The sequence below is a fragment of the Salmo salar genome, chromosome ssa07, assembly GCF_905237065.1.
Source record: "Salmo salar chromosome ssa07, Ssal_v3.1, whole genome shotgun sequence".
In the NCBI taxonomy this organism is placed as follows: Eukaryota; Metazoa; Chordata; class Actinopteri; order Salmoniformes; family Salmonidae; genus Salmo; species Salmo salar.
In genome coordinates, this window is record NC_059448.1 from 7,834,930 (window position 1) to 7,851,839 (window position 16,910).

General features: G+C 42.8%; 1 protein-coding gene across 2 annotated transcripts in view; it reads right to left on the minus strand.

Annotated features, from left to right (window-relative positions):
- The window catches only part of lrch4 (leucine-rich repeats and calponin homology (CH) domain containing 4), a 48,927-nt gene that overhangs the window by 19,183 nt on the left and 12,834 nt on the right, over window positions 1-16,910 (minus strand). For both annotated transcript variants that reach the window (XM_014206464.2, XM_014206463.2), the window contains exon 2: window positions 89-233. In XM_014206464.2, the coding sequence (XP_014061939.1) occupies window positions 89-233 (145 nt within the window). The remainder of the gene's footprint in view (window positions 1-88; window positions 234-16,910) is intronic.

Consider the following 16,910-nt stretch of genomic DNA (forward strand, 5'->3'; position numbering starts at 1 on the left):
CGACGGGGACACACACACACAGAACAATTATGAATAGCAATACACGGACGCGCAGGCAACTGAAGGAGTGAAGGAAAAGGGATGTTACCTGAGGTTGAGGTAGGTGAGAGCCTGTAGGTGGCAGAGGTTGGGGGTGAGGGAGCGAACACAGTTGTTGTACAAGCTGAGCGTCTCCAAGGAGATGAACTGGCACAGCTCCTCTGGCAGCTCGCACAGACGGTTCTTAGAAAGGTCTGAAACGAGAAGGACCAATCACAGTCAATAACACTGGTAGAGTCGACAACGGCAACCAATCACAGTCAATAACACTGGTAGAGTCGACAACGGCAACCAATCACAGTCAATAACACTGGTAGAGTCGACAACGGCAACCAATCACAGTCAATAACACTGGTAGAGTCGACAACGGCAACCAATCACAGTCAATAACACTGGTAGAGTCGACAACGGCAACCAATCACAGTCAATAACACTGGTAGAGTCGACAACGGCAACCAATCACAGTCAATAATACTGCCATGAGAAACAAAAATAATCAATCACGATCAATGATAGTGTTATTAGAGACGAAGAGAACCAATCACAGTCAATAATATTGCCATGAGAAACAGAAAAGGACCAATCACACATCAATGATACTGACATGAGACAAAGGATCAATTAATTGAACGGCTCGTCAGACCAGCACACACAGCAACACACACACGGTTCTTGGGCATCGCCAGCAGTCATAGTCATAGTTTGAAATGTTGGATTCTTCATCAGCAATATGAACGCAGCAATATGAACGCATCTGAACCAGAGTAGGGAAAAACCCACCCTTTCCAAAGCATTGGCCAAACATGAACAAAAGAGCTCAAAGATGCAAACTGAGATTCCACTGACAGATCCTGGCAGACAGGACTCCACCAAGGCCGTGTGTCCATTTGAGAGCACAGACACAATCTGGGCTTTTCCAAATATAGGCTGAATAGCCTGCTTCGCAGCTGCAGCACCTTTCTGAATGGATGAATGGATGGATGGATGGATGGATGGATGGAAGCCCCGGTCAACTCTCTCAACATTCTCCCTCCCTCTATCCTACTCTCACATCCAAGTCCTCTCCCTTTTCCTCTCTCCAGCATTTGTGTCTCCTTTTCGCACCATCAGTCTCCCAGTAAAATCCTAGTAAAATTAGAGAAGTATTTGGTTTTAAATATACTTAAATATCAAAAGTAAATGTAATTTCTAAAATATACTTCAGTATCAAAAGTAAAAATGTAATTAAGCAAACCAGACCAGCACCGTGTTCTAGGTAAATGTCAGGGGCACACTCCATAATTTACAAACGAAGCATGTGTTTAGTGAGTCCACCAGATCAGAGACAGTTGGGATGTTCTCTTGATACATGTGTGAATTAGACCATTTTCCTGTCCTGCTAAGCATTCAAAATGTAATGAGTACCTTTGAGTGTCAGGGAAAATGCATGGAGTATAAAGTACATGCATTTTCTTTAGGAATGTAGTGAAGTAAAAGTTGTCAAAAATATAAATTGTGAGGTAAAGTACAGATACTCCCAAAAACTACTTAAGTAGTACTTTCAAGTATTTTTACACCACTGATAAAAAGGGATTTCATTACGCTCACCAAAATAACATTTTTTCACATGCGCCACTAAAAATGGACGCCAACATTCCAGCGGAATCCTGATTGTGTGTGTGTCTTGTGATTCACCCAGTAGCTGATGGCACTAGGGGTAGCCTATATGAGTATGTGTAGTACACTGTGTGTATACAGTAAGCAGGAATGAGCGTACATGTCCATACAATAGCTATGCAAGTGAGTGTGAGACCTTACAATGGCTATTAGGAGTATATCCTGCCTATACACACACACACACACACACACACACACTACCGTTCAAAAGTTTGGGGTCGCTTAAAAAAAAATGTCCTTGTTTTAAATGACTATTGTAGCTGGAAACGGCTGATTTTTAATGGAATGTCGACATAGGCGTACAGAGGCCCATTATCAGCAACCATCACTCCTGTGTTCCAATGGCAAGTTGTGTTAGCTAATCCAAGTTCATCATTTTAAAAAGGCTAATTGATCATTAGAAAACCCTTTTGGAATTATGTTAGCACAGCTGAAAACTGTTGTTCTGATTAAAGAAGCAATACAACTGGCCTTCTTTAGACTAGTTGAGTATCTGGAGCATCAGCATTTGTGGGTTCGATTACAGGATCTAAATGGCCAGAAACAAAGGCCTTTGAGAAATTGCCAAGAAATTTAAGATTTCGTACAACGTTGTGTACTACTCCCTTCACAGAACAGCGCAAACTGGCCCTAACCAGAATAGAAAGAGGAGTGGGAGGCCCCGGTGCACAACTGAGCAAGAGGACAAGTACATTAGAGAGTGTCTAGTTTGAGAAACAGACGCCTCACAAGTCCTCAACTGGCAGCTTCATTAAGTTGTACCCGCAAAACACCAGTCTCAACGTCAACAGTGAAGAGGTGACTCCGGGATGCTGGCCTTCTAGGCAAAGTTCCTCTGTCCAATGTCTGTGTTCTTTTGCCAATCTTAATCTTTTCATTTTATTGGCAAGTCTGAGATATGGCTTTTTCTTTGCAATGCTTGATGGTAAACTTGGATTAGCTAACACAACGTGCCATTGGAACACAGGAGTGATGGTTGCTGATAATGGGCTTCTGTACGCCTACGTAGATATTCCATTAAAAAATCTGCTGTTTCCAGCTACAATAGTCATTTACAACATTAACAATGTCTACACTGTATTTCTGATCGATTTCATGTTATTTTAATGGACAAAAAAAAAAGTGCTTTTCTTTCGAAAACAAGGACATTTCTAAGTGACCACAAACTTTTGAACGGTAGTGTAAATACAGCAACGTTAACAGTCAAAAGTTGACACACCTACTCATTCCAGGGTTTTTCTTTATTTTTACTATTTTCTACATTGTAGAATAATAGCAAAGACATCAAAACTATGAAATAACACATGGAATCATGTAGTAACCAACACACACAAAAAAAGTGTTAAATCAAAATATGTTATATGTGAGATTCTTCAAAGTAGCCAACCTTTGCCTTAATGAAAGCTTTGCACACTCTTGGCATTCTCTCAAGCTGCTTCATGAGGTAGTCACCTGGAATGCATTTCAATTAACAGGTGTGCCTTCTAAAAAAAAAAAAAAAAAAAAGTTAATTTGTGGATTTTATTTCCTTCTTAATGTGTTTGAGCCAGTCAGTTGTGTTGTGACAAGATAGGGGTGGAATACAGTAGATGGTCTTTTACCAAATAGGGCTAAGTCCATATTATGGCATGAACAGCTCAAATAAGCAAAGAGAAACGACATTCCATCATTACTTTAAGGCATGAAGGTCAGTTAACTTCTTTGGGATAGGTAGCAGTATTTTCACGTCCGGATATAAAACGTACCCGATTTAATCTGGTTACTACTCCTGCCCAGAAAGTAGAATATGCATATAATTAGTAGATGTGGATATAAAACACTCTGAAGTTTCTAAAACTGTTTGAATGGTGTCTGTGAGTATAACAGAACTCATATGGCAGGCCAAAACCTGAGAAGATTCCATACAGGAAGTGCCCTGTCTGACAATTTGTTGTCCTTATGTTGCATCTCTATCAAAAATACAGCATCTGTGCTGTAACGTGACATTTTCTAAGGCTTCCATTGGCTCTCTAAAGCCGCCAGAAAGTGGAATGGGGTGTCTGCTGTCTCTGGGCGAAGAACAGCAGGAGAATTTGTAAGTGGTCAGCCTGGGGACAGTGACACTGGAGATGCGCCTTCACGAGAATTCTCCATTTTTTTTCTTTCAGCCTTTGAATGAATACAACGTTGCCCGGTTGGAATATTATCGCTATTTTACGAGAAAAATAGCATAAAAATTTATTTTAAACAGCGTTTGACATGCTTCGAAGTACGGTAATGGAATATTTTGAATTTTTTTGTCATGAAATGTGCTCGCGCGTCACCCTTCGGATAGTGACCTGAACGCACGAACAAAACGGAGCTATTTGAATATAACTATGGATTATTTGGAACCAAAACAACATTGGGTGTTGAAGTAGAAGTCCTGGGAGTGCATTCTGACGAAGAACAGCAAAGGTAATCCAATTTTTCTAATAGTAATTCTGAGTTTAGGTTGTCCCAAACTTGGTGGGTGTCAAAATAGCTAGCCGTGATGGCCGAGCTATGTACTCAGAATATTGCAAAATGTGCTTTTCGCCGAAAAGCTATTTTAAAATCTGACACCGCGATTGCATAAAGGAGTTCTGTATCTATAATTCTATAATTCTTAAAATAATTGTTATGTATTTTGTGAACGTTTATCATGAGTAATTTAGTAAATTCACCGGAAGTTTTCGGTGGGTATGCTAGTTCTGAACATCACATGCTAATGTAAAAGCTGGTTTTTGATATTAATATGTACTTGATTGAACAAAACATGCATGTATTGTATAACATAATGTCCTAGGAGGAGTGTCATCTGATGAAGATCATCAAAGGTTAGTGCTGCATTTAGCTGTGGTTTTGGTGACATATATGCTTGCTTGGAAAATGGCTGTGTGATTATTTGTGTCTATGTACTCTCCTGACATAATCGAATGTTTTGCTTCGCTGTAAAGCCTTTGTGAAATCGGACAATGTAGTTAGATTAACGAGAGTCTTATCTTTAAAATGGTGTAAAATAGTTGATTGTTTAAGAACATTGAATTGTGGTATTTTAGTTGGTTTTGTATTTCGCGCCGTGTGATGCCATTGGCTGTTGGCTAGGGGTTCCGCAGGCGGAACGGGGTTCCGCTAGCGGAACGTCTGTCCTCAACAGGTTAATCGGAAAATTTCAAGAAGGTTTCTTCATGTGCAGTCGCAAAAGCCATCAAGCACTATGATGAAACTGGCTCTCATGAGGACCGCCACTGGAAGACCAAGAGTTACCTCTGCTGCAGAGGATAAGTTCATTAGAGTTACCAGCCTCAGATTGCAGGCCAAATAAATAATTCAGAGTTCAAGTAACAGACACATCTCAACATCAACTGTTCAGAGGAGACTGCGTGAATCAAACCTTCATGGCCGAATTGCTGCAAAGAAACCACTACTAAAGGACACCAATAAGATGAAGAGAATTGCTTGGGCCAAGAAACACAAGCAATGGACATTAGACTGGTGGAAATCTGTCCGTTGGTCTGATGAGTCCAAATTTGAGATATTTGGTTCCAACCGCTGTGTCTTTTTGAGACACAGAGTAGGTCAATGGATGATCTCGACATGTGTGGTTCCCACTGTGAAGCATGGAGGAAGTGTAATGTGTGGGGGTGCTTTTCTGGTGACACAGTCCACAGTTCATTCAGAATTCAAGGCAAACTTAACCAGCATGGCTACCACAGCATTTGGCATCAATACGCAACGCCATTTGGTTTGCACTTAGTGGAACTATCATTTGTTTTTCAACAGGACAATGACACAACACCTCCAGGCTGTGTAAGGGCTATTTGACCAAGAAGGAGAGTGATTGAGTGCTGCAGCAGATGACCTGGCCTTCACAATCCCCCGACCTCAACCAAATTGAGATGGTTTGGGATGAGTTGGACCGCAGAGTGAAGGAAAAGCTGCCAAAAGTGCTCAGCATATGATAACTTCTTCAAGACTGTTGGAAAATCATTCCAGGTGAAGCTGGTTGAGAGAATGCCAAGAGTGTGCAAAAGTGTCAAGGCAAAGGGTGGCTACTTTGAAGAACCTAAAAAACTATTTTGATTTGTTTAACACTTTTCTAGTTACTACATCATTCCATATGTGTTACTTCATAGTTTGTCTTTCTACAATGTAGAAAATAGTGAAAATAAAGAAAACCCTTGAAGGTGTGTCCAAACTTTTAACTGGTACTGTATATACAAGTCGTTATGCTAAGAGCTCTCCCTTTCTGTCTCCATTGTCTTACTGCTAGAGTGGGGCTGGGTGAACAATGGAGGGGTGAATGGAGTGTTGATCCTGTGTGCTCAGAGTCCCTGCACTCTCCCCTGAAGAAACCCCTCCTCCCATCTTCTACCCCCGTCCTCTATTCCCCTCCCCCCGTACTCAATCCACTCCCCCCTCCAAGTCCTATTCCCGGCCGGACCGACCGACACTCCGCTCTCACTCCAGAGCTTTTGTCCTGCTGTTTGATTTGGCAAGGAAGTGTTTCGGAACAAACTCACTCGCAACCCCTATACACCCCCCCCCCCCACACACACACACACCTCTCTCTTGTCCAAGTCCCACTCGAAACTGAGGCCTCCCATCTGTAGCTGAGATGTGGCAGGGCGGTTTAAGGCCTTTCCCCGGCCCAAGTGCGATAACGAACAACTGACACAGCCGCTATCTAACGATCGTACACATGGGAAAAGCTTCGTTTTTTTGAGGAATGGGAGCTGGCTGTGCTGACAGCGGGTATTGAAATGTCCTGCATCCGGCTGGCATTCCAGAGCAGAACAGAGCTCGAGAGAGAGAGAGGCGGCGGCCAACTAACAGGGTTCCGTGGAGACCAGAGATTTCAATTTTTGAGTTTAAATCAGAGTGGCTACTCGCCAACACGACCAGTCAAAATCTGTCTGTTCAAGCTAGAGGACTTGGCAGATCGGCAGTACAGACTTCAGGCAACTTCTGTCCCAACAGTTGTGGTTACACATATCGTCACGTGTGTCAAATACAACAGCTGTACACCTTACTGTGAAATGCTTTCACAAACATGTACTTGATGGTTGTTTTCCTCTAGGATGAACAAAATTGTATAAAAAAAAAAGACATTTACATAAGTATTCAGACTCTTTGCTATGAGACTCGAAATTGAGCTCAGGTGCATCTTGTTTCCATTTATCATCCTTGAGATGTTTATTCAACTTGGAGTCCACCTGTGGTAAATTCAATTGATTGGACATGATTTGGAAAGGCACACACCTGTCTATATAAAGGTCCCACAGTTGACAGTGCATGGCAGAGCAAAAACCAAGCCATGAGGCTGAAGGAATTGTCCATAGCGCGAGACATGATTGTGTCAACGCACAGATCTGGGGAAGGGTACCAAAACATTTCTGCAGCATTAAAGGTCCAAGAACACAGTGGCCTCCCTCTTTCTTAAATGGAAGAAGTGGTTCCAAACTAAGATTCTCCTAGAGCTGGCCGCCTGGCCAAATGGGGAGGAAAGGCCTTGGTCAGGGAGGTGACCAAGAACCCAATGGTCACTCTGACAAAGCTCCAGAGTTCTTCTGTAGAGATGGGAGAACCTTCCAGAAAGACGACCATCTCTACAGCACTCCTCCAATCAGGCCTTTATGGTAGAGCGGCCAGACCAAAGCAACGCAGTTAAAAAAGGCACATGAAAGCCCGCTTGGAGTTTGCCAAAAGGCAGCTAAAAGACTCTCAGACCATGAGAAACAAGATTCTCTGGTCTGATGAAACCAAGATTGAACTTTTTGGCCTGAATGCCAAGCGTCACATCTAGAAGAAACCTGGCACCATCCCTATGGTAAAGCATGGTGGTGGAAGCATCATGCTGTGGGGATGTTTTTCAGCGGCAGGGACTGGGAGACTATTCAGGATCGAGGGAAAGATGAACGGAGCAAAGTACAGAGAGGTCCTTAATGAAAACCTGCTCCAGAGCACTCAGGACCTCAGACTGGGGCGAAGGCTCACCTTCCAACAGGATAACGACCCTAAGCACACAGCCAAGACAAGGCAGGAGTGGCTTCGGGACAAGTCTCTGAATATCCTTGAGTGGCCCAGTCAGAGCCCGGACTTCTACGTCTCTGGAGAAACCTGAAAATAGCGGTGCAGCGGATTTCTGTTTATTTAAATCAATTTTAAAATAAGGCTGTAACAAAACGTGGAAAAAAATAAAGGGGTCTGAATAGTTTCTGAATGTACCGTATACATCCTGAACTTTCTTATATTTTTCAGTTATAGAACAGAAGAGTAAAAACAAACTTCCTTTTTATTAAAATGTTTTACAATCTGTTGTTCCATTAATGAATATATAATGCATGTGTTTTTATGGGCTAATAGCAGTAAGGCCAAATTCTATGTTTCATCAAATAGTTTTTGTATACATCTTTCTTTTTTTTTAGATGCTTAGAGATCCTAAAATTCTTAAATCAAATGATCCTTGGAATGACCTTCTTAAAACAATTCCATGTTAGCTTAGTAGAAACCCAGCCTTGGGCCCTTTGGGGTTTTTAAGAAACACACACACACACACAAGGCTAGCATGTAACCAGACTAATCTATAGGCACTTTAAAAAGCTCCGCTTGACCTTGCATGACCCCATACTGCGTAACCATGGTGATGGAGCGGATCTTGTGATGACTCAACACCAAGGTCACATATGACTGGCCCTCAAACCCCCTAACAGACTGGGGAGGAAATCAACCTGACAAATGAGCTACGTTGGCTCAAAACCTTATCGCTCGCTCTGAAACAAAACATTCACACAGCAGCACATGTCTAGACCATCCACAATGCTAATTCAATTACACATCCTTGTTAAACAACAGTCCAAGTCTAACTGTTATTCTAAACTATTAGTTGACGATGGGTTTATAATTAGAAAAACTAATTATAGGTGGACGGGTGTAGCAAAAAAAAAACTAAAGAAGGGGACTGAAATCACTCATGTCTCAGAGGCGTTGACCTCCTGACCCCTAGCCGTCAAAACGTGGGCACTAAGAAAAAGGAGCAGACCTTTATGAATATCAGCCTTGGTACTGATATGATGAACACCGAATACATGAGGTAAGAGGGGGGCCTTGTCTGTGTCACCTCACCACACAAAGACCAGACCCAGTCGCATATTATACCACTGACTACAAGTCAGAGAGAGAGAGAGAGAGAGAGAGAGAGAGAGAGAGAGAGAGAGAGAGAGAGAGAGAGATGAGGGAGTTACGTAGCCAGTCAAGTTACTGCCCAAAATAACCTCATGTTCAAAATGTGAACAGTATTGGCTTGAAATGACTGGATAATGGAAAAGGATGCAGGCCAGCACATGAGTAGAAGGAACATGACTATTCTTCATTCATGTGACAATTAGGCTTGGGAGGTATACCACACAGTGAATTGGGAAAGTATTCAGACCCCTTCACATTTTGTTACGCTACAGCCTTATCCTAAACTGTATTTAAAAAAAATAATCTTTTTTTCGCTCACACACACACACACACACACACACACACAATACCCTATAATGACAAAGCAAAAACAGGTTTAGAACTTTTTGCTAATTTATACATTTACATAAGTATTCCGACCTTTTGTTATGGGAGTCGAAATTAAGCTCAGGTGCATCCTGTTTCCATTGATCATCCTTGAGATGTTTCTACAACTTGATTGGAGTCCATCTGTGGTAAATTCAATTGATTGGACATGATTTGGAAAGGCACACACCTGTTTATATTAGAGGTCGACCGATTATGATTTTTCAACGCCGATACTGATTATTGGAGGACCGATCTTTTAAATGTATTTGTAATAATGACAATTACAACAATACTCAATGAACACTTATTTTAACTTAATATAATAAGTCAATAAAATCAATTTAGCCTCAAATAAATAATGAAACATGTTCAATTTGGTTTAAATAATGCAAAAACAAAGTGTTGGAGAAGAAAGTAAAAGTGCAATATGTGCCATGTAAAAAAGCAAACATTTAAGTTCCTTGCTCAGAACATGAGAACATATGAAAGCTAGTGGTTCCTTTTAACATGAGTCTTCAATATTCCCAGGTAAGAAGTTTTAGGTTTTAGTTATTATAGGACTATTTCTTTCTATACCATTTGTATTTCATATACCTTTGACTATTGGATGTTCTTATAGGCACTTTAGTATTGCCAGTGTAACAGTATAGCTTCCGTCCCTCTCCTCGCCCCTACCTGGGCTCAAACTAGGAACACATCAACAGCCACCCTCGAAGCATCGTTACCCATCGCTCCACAAAAGCCGCGGCCCTTGCAGAGCAAGGGGAACAACTACTCCAAGTCTCAGAGCGAGTGACGTCACCAATTGAAACGCTATTAGCGCGCACCCCGCTAACTAGCTAGCCATTTTACATCGGTTACACCAGCCTAATCTCGGGAGTTGATAGGCTTGAAGTGATAAACAGCTCAATGCTTGAAGCACAGCGAAGAGCTGCTGGCAAACACACGAAAGTGCTGTTCGAATGAAAGCTTACGAGCCTGCTGCTGCCTACCATCGCTCAGTCAGACTGCTCTATCAAAACATAATAACACACAGAAATACGAGCCTTTGGTCATTAATCTGGTCGAATCCGGAAACTATCATTTCGAAAACAAAACGTTTATTCCTTCAGTGAAATACGGAACCGTTCCGTATTTTATCTAACGGGTGGCATCTCTAAGTCTAAATATTGCTGTTACATTGTACAACCTTCAATGTTATGACATAATTATGTACAATTCTGGCAAATTAATTACGGTCTTTGTTAGGAAGAAATAGTCTTCACAGTTCGCCACGAGCCAGGCGGCCCAAACTGCTGCATATACCCTGACTCTGTTTGCAAGAGAAGTGACATAATTTCCCTAGTTAAAAGAAATTCATGTTAGCAGGCAATATTAACTAAATATGCAGGTTTAAAAATATATACTTGTGTATTGATTTTAAGAAAGGCATTGATGTTTATGGTTGGAGTAACGTGTACCTAAGCGATTATATGCAACGCAGGACAGGCTAGATAAACTAGTAATATCATCAACCATGTGTAGTTAACTAGTGATTCTGATTGATTGATTGCTTTTTATAAGATAAGTTTAATGCTAGCTAGCAACTTACCTTGGCTTCTTACTGCATTCGCGTATCAGGCAGGCTCCTCGTGGAGTGCAATGTAAAGCAGGTGGTTAGAGCGTTGGACTAGTTAACCGTAAGGTTGCAAGATTGAATCCCTGAGCTGACAAGGTAAAAATCTGTCGTTCTGCCCCTGAACAAGGCAGTTAACCCACCGTTCCTAGGCTGTCATTGAAAATAAGAATGGGTTCTTAATTGACTTGCCTAGTTAAATAAAAGGTCATATATATATACACACACACACATATACACATACACATACACATACACACATACACACATACACACATACATACATACACATACTGCTCAAAAAAATAAAGGGAACACTAAAATAACACATCCTAGATCTGAATGAAAGAAATCATCTTATTAAATACTTTTTTCTTTACATAGTTGAATGTGCTGACAACAAAATCGCACAAAAATAATCAATGGAAATCCAATTTATCAACCCATGGAGGTCTGGATTTGGAGTCACACTCAAAATTAAAGTGGAAAACCACACTACAGGCTGATCCAACTTTGATGTAATGTCCTTATAACAAGTCAAAATGAGGCTCAGTAGTGTGTGTGGCCTCCACGTGCCTGTATGACCTCCCTACAACGCCTGGGCATGCTCCTGATGAGGTGGCGGATGGTCTCCTGAGGGATCTCCTCACAGACCTGGACTAAAGCATCCGCCAACTCCTGGACAGTCTGTGGTGCAACGTGGCGTTGTTGGATGGAGCGAGACATGATGTCCCAGATGTGCTCAATTGGATTCAGGTCTGGGGAACGGGCGGGCCAGTCCATAGCATCAATGCCTTCCTCTTGCAGGAACTGCTGACACACTCCAGCCACATGAGGTCTAGCATTGTCTTGCATTAGGAGGAACCCAGGGCCAACCGCACCAGCATATGGTCTCACAAGGGGTCCGAGGATCTCATCTCGGTACCTAATGGCAGACAGGCTACCTTCTGGCGAGCACATGGAGGGCTGTGCGGCCCCCCAAAGAAATGCCACCCCACACCATGACTGACCCACCGCCAAACCGGTCATGCTGGAGGATGTTACAGGCAGCAGAAGGTTCTCCACGGCGTCTCCAGACTCCGTCACATGTGCTCAGTGTTAACCTGCTTTCATCTGTGAAGAGCACAGGGCACCAGTGGCGAATTTGCCAATCTTGGTGTTCTCTGGAAAATGCCAAACGTCCTGCACGGTGTTGGGCTGTAAGCACAACCCCCACCTGTGGACGTCGGGCCCTCATACCACCCTCATGGAGTCTGTTTCTGACCGTTTGAGCAGACACATGCACATTTGTGGCCTGCTGGAGGTCATTTTGCAGGGCTCTGGCAGTGCTTCTCCTGCTCCTCCTTGCACAAAGGCGGAGGTAGCGGTCCTGCTGCTGGGTTGTTGCCTTCCTACGGCCTCCTCCACGTCTCCTGATGTACGGGCCTGTCTCCTGGTAGCGCCTCCATGCTCTGGACACTACGCTGACAGACACAGCAAACCTTCTTGCCACAGCTCGCATTGATGTGCCATCCTGGATGAGCTGCACTACCTGAGCCACTTGTGTGGGTTGTAGACTCCGTCTCATGCTACCACTAGAGTGAAAGCACCGCCAGCATTCAAAAGTGACCAAAACATCAGCCAGGAAGCATAGGAACTGAGAAGTGGTCTGTGGTCCCCACCTGCAGAACCACTCCTTTATTGGGGGTGTCTTGCTAATTGCCTATAATTTCCACCTGTTGTCTATTCCATTTGCACAACAGCATGTTGTGGACAGTTTGGTTTCACAGAAGTGTGATTGACTTGGAGTTACATTGTGTTGTTTAAGTGTTCCCTTTATTTTTTTGAGCAGTGTATACATACACACACACACACACACTTTAAAAAATTGCCAAAATCGGCGTCCAAAAATACCGATTTCCGATTGTTATGAAAACTTGAAAATCGGCCCTTCCGATTAAATCGGTCGACCTCTAACTCAGAATATTGAACAATGTGCTTTCGCCTTAAAGCTATTTTGAAATCTGACACAGCGGTTGCATTAAGGAGAAGTGTATCTATAATTCTTTCAATAACTGTTGTAAATTTTATCAACGTTTATGATGAGTATTTTTGTAAATTGATGTGCTCATTCACCGGGAGTTTTGGAGGCAATACATTTTCTGAACATCACGTGCCAATGTAAAAATGGGGTTTTTGGATATAAATATGAACTTTATTGAACAAAACATACATGTATTGTGTAACATTGAGTCCTGGGAGTGTCATCTGATGGAGACCGTCAAAGGTTAGTGATTAATTTTAGCTGTATTTCTGGTTTTTGTGATGCCTCTCCTTGCTTGGAAAATGGCTGTGTGGTTTTTCTTGTCTAGGTGATTTCCTAACATAATGTTATGCTTTCGCCGTAAAGCCTTTTTGAAATCGGACAATGTGGTTGGATTAACGAGAAGATTATTTAAAATGGTGTAAAATAGTTGATTGTTTGAGAAATTTGAATTATGAGATTTTTGTTGTGTTGTATTTTGCGCCCTGCTATTCCATTGGCTGTTGGCGAGGGGTCCCACTAGCGGAACGTCTGTCCTCAACAGGTTTTAAGTAACAAAAAGTTCAGACATCCATATATGTTTACAATGTGTGTGTTCAATGATTCAAACTAATTGACCAACGTCGGTTCAATTATATTTTGTGTTGTTTCTCTAGAGACAAAACAGATCAAGCCCAAACTGTGCCATGTAGTAGGGAGTTGTAGTTTCTCTAGAGACAAAACAGATCAAGCCCAAACTGTGCCATGTAGTAGGGAGTTGTAGTTTCTCTAGAGACAAATCAGATCCAGCCCAAACTGTGCCATGTAGTAGGGAGTTGTAGTTTCTCTAGAGACAAAAGAGATCCAGCCCAAACTGTGCCATGTAGTAGGGAGTTGTAGTTTCTCTAGAGACAAATCAGATCAAGCCCAAACTGTGCCATGTAGTAGGGAGTTGTAGTTTCTCTAGAGACAAATCAGATCAAGCCCAAACTGTGCCATGTAGTAGGGAGTTGTTTCCAACAGGCCAATAATCTATATAGTTCAAGGCACAACAATATGTGTTAATTAACTACAATGACCATAATCCATTGTGCGCCTACTTGTCCGGTCTGTGTGGGGAGAACACGGAGAGAAAATAGAAGACGGACGATCCAGAGGGATACGGAGCAGTTGCTTCACCAGGTATCTCTAGCTGAAAATACATGATCTAAGTGATTGATAGTTGGTATTCAGCAGTCATAGTAGTATGCCTTATTAACTTTGAAGAACTACTAAAATAGTGATTTTGTCAGACAGCAGCTCTATAGAGATGAGACGACTTGGAATGAAATAACAAAGTCATCAAATAAAACAAATGTAATAAACACAACTGAAATGTTTTATTAAAGTAGATGAATGTGAATGATGGTTAATAAGTGATCAGCAGTAATGGACAGTTACTACCAACATGGGACTTGTATTAATTGTTGTTACAGTATTCAACACACATAACGCATTTAAATGGTTAAAATGAAGAAAAAAAAATCTCCACCGAAAACCGTGATTTTTTTTATTTTTTATAACCGAAACCAAATCGACCTAAAAGATAACTAGTGACTGTTTCTCTGTCTTTGCATGCACATCCGCGTCAGATTGAAGTAGGTGTGGGTGAGAAGCTGTGTGTGTGAGAGTGTGACTGTTTCTCTGTCTTTGCATGCACATCCGCGTCAGATTGAAGTAGGTGTGGGTGAGAAGCTGTGTGTGTGAGAGTGTGACTGTTTCTCTGTCTTTGCATGCACATCCGCGTCAGATTGAAGTAGGTGTGGGTGAGAAGCTGTGTGTGTGAGAGTGTGACTGTTTCTCTGTCTTTGCATGCACATCCGCGTCAGATTGAAGTAGGTGTGGGTGAGAAGCTGTGTGTGTGAGAGTGTGACTGTTTCTCTGTCTTTGCATGCACATCCGCGTCAGATTGAAGTAGGTGTGGGTGAGAAGCTGTGTGTGTGAGAGTGTGACTGTTTCTCTGTCTTTGCATGCACATCCGCGTCAGATTGAAGTAGGTGTGGGTGAGAAGCTGTGTGTGTGAGAGTGTGACTGTTTCTCTGTCTTTGCATGCACATCCGCGTCAGATTGAAGTAGGTGTGGGTGAGAAGCTGTGTGTGTGAGAGTGTGACTGTTTCTCTGTCTTTGCATGCACATCCGCGTCAGATTGAAGTAGGTGTGGGTGAGAAGCTGTGTGTGTGAGAGTGTGACTGTTTCTCTGTCTTTGCATGCACATCCGCGTCAGATTGAAGTAGGTGTGGGTGAGAAGCTGTGTGTGTGAGAGTGTGACTGTTTCTCTGTCTTTGCATGCACATCCGCGTCAGATTGAAGTAGGTGTGGGTGAGAAGCTGTGTGTGTGAGAGTGTGACTGTTTCTCTGTCTTTGCATGCACATCCGCGTCAGATTGAAGTAGGTGTGGGTGAGAAGCTGTGTGTGTGAGAGTGTGACTGTTTCTCTGTCTTTGCATGCACATCCGCGTCAGATTGAAGTAGGTGTGGGTGAGAAGCTGTGTGTGTGAGAGTGTGACTGTTTCTCTGTCTTTGCATGCACATCCGCGTCAGATTGAAGTAGGTGTGGGTGAGAAGCTGTGTGTGTGAGAGTGTGACTGTTTCTCTGTCTTTGCATGCACATCCGCGTCAGATTGAAGTAGGTGTGGGTGAGAAGCTGTGTGTGTGAGAGTGTGACTGTTTCTCTGTCCGTGTCCATGATAAAAGAGAAACAGTGTCCAAGTCCAAATACGGCAGATGTGATTTATTCCGGATCCCACAGCCAAGAAACTTCACGCACTCCGCTCACCCCTCAACACCACACTGAAATCCAAGGCAAGAGGGAACCGGGGCCTCTGTGTGTTTCAGAGAGATAATTACTTACGCCCACACATATCAGGTACTGAATCATCATGGGGGAGAGAGAGAGAGAGAGAGAGGGAGGGATGAAGTGAATAACAGAGGGGAGATAATGCCAGAGTGAAGACATGGACAAAGGGAGTGAAAGAGCAGCCCCCCAAAAATATATACATCAGAAAAAAACCTGAACAGAGATGGTGTGAGAAAGAGAGACTCAACTAAAAACACAGTTCAATCACGACAGGCTTGAATCCTTCAGGGCCGGGACTCAACGTGCCGTTGCTCAAGTCCAGTCTTACGACTGCCAGAAACACTTGAAAAGTACAAGGAGACGAGTGTAGCTACGACAGCTGCTTCCAGCCTACTTCTACGGGATTCAGGGTACTTCTTTGTGGCCAGGACAAAACGTGTGCACAAATTACCCATGCATAGTAGGCCAATTCCCATTTGTGTTATTCCCAATACTCATAATGAATGTTATTCCCAATACTCATAATGAATGTGTGACTGCAATTCTGCAAAACAAAAAGAGCCTTTGTAGGCTGGTGTGTGAAAACAAAAATAGGCCTATGGCTTTCTCTCTCTATTGTACTGATCCCTAATAACGTAAGTACAGTAAGGGCTTTCGTCTGAACTAATGTTACACAAAGCAACAATGATTCCATCCAGACTAGCTTCCTCATTTTAGGAGGCCTGTCATCTGATCTGGTGTTTACCTTATGTGTCAAAACGTTGCCAATGGCAATATCAGCCCTCAGAAACCTGCCAACCACTGATGCGGCGGAACTACCAAACAGGATGTAGCAACACAGTTACAGCGGCTAGAGAGACAGCACGAAGAGAGAGTTACGTACAGACACACAGTGTGTTTATGCACAGACATGTGTAAACAGGGTCCAGATACCAGCCCTGCAGGTGAGAGGAAAAACACCATTTAGATTGTAGCTTAAAATTACAATCTAACACCACAGGAGCTGCAGCAGTGAGAGACTCTCTCTACCTGTGTGTTCGCATGTAGCCTATACTGCATGTTGTGTAGAGACGTGTGCACTGAAAGTGGCGGGGGGGGGTCGTCCCTAGGCCTAATCCAAGTCAGATTGGAGTCATTGGAACGTCAGCACAGCAGCAGGGGTCAACATGTGGCATATGGCCATCCAAACATTCCAGAGGCCAGGGCCTT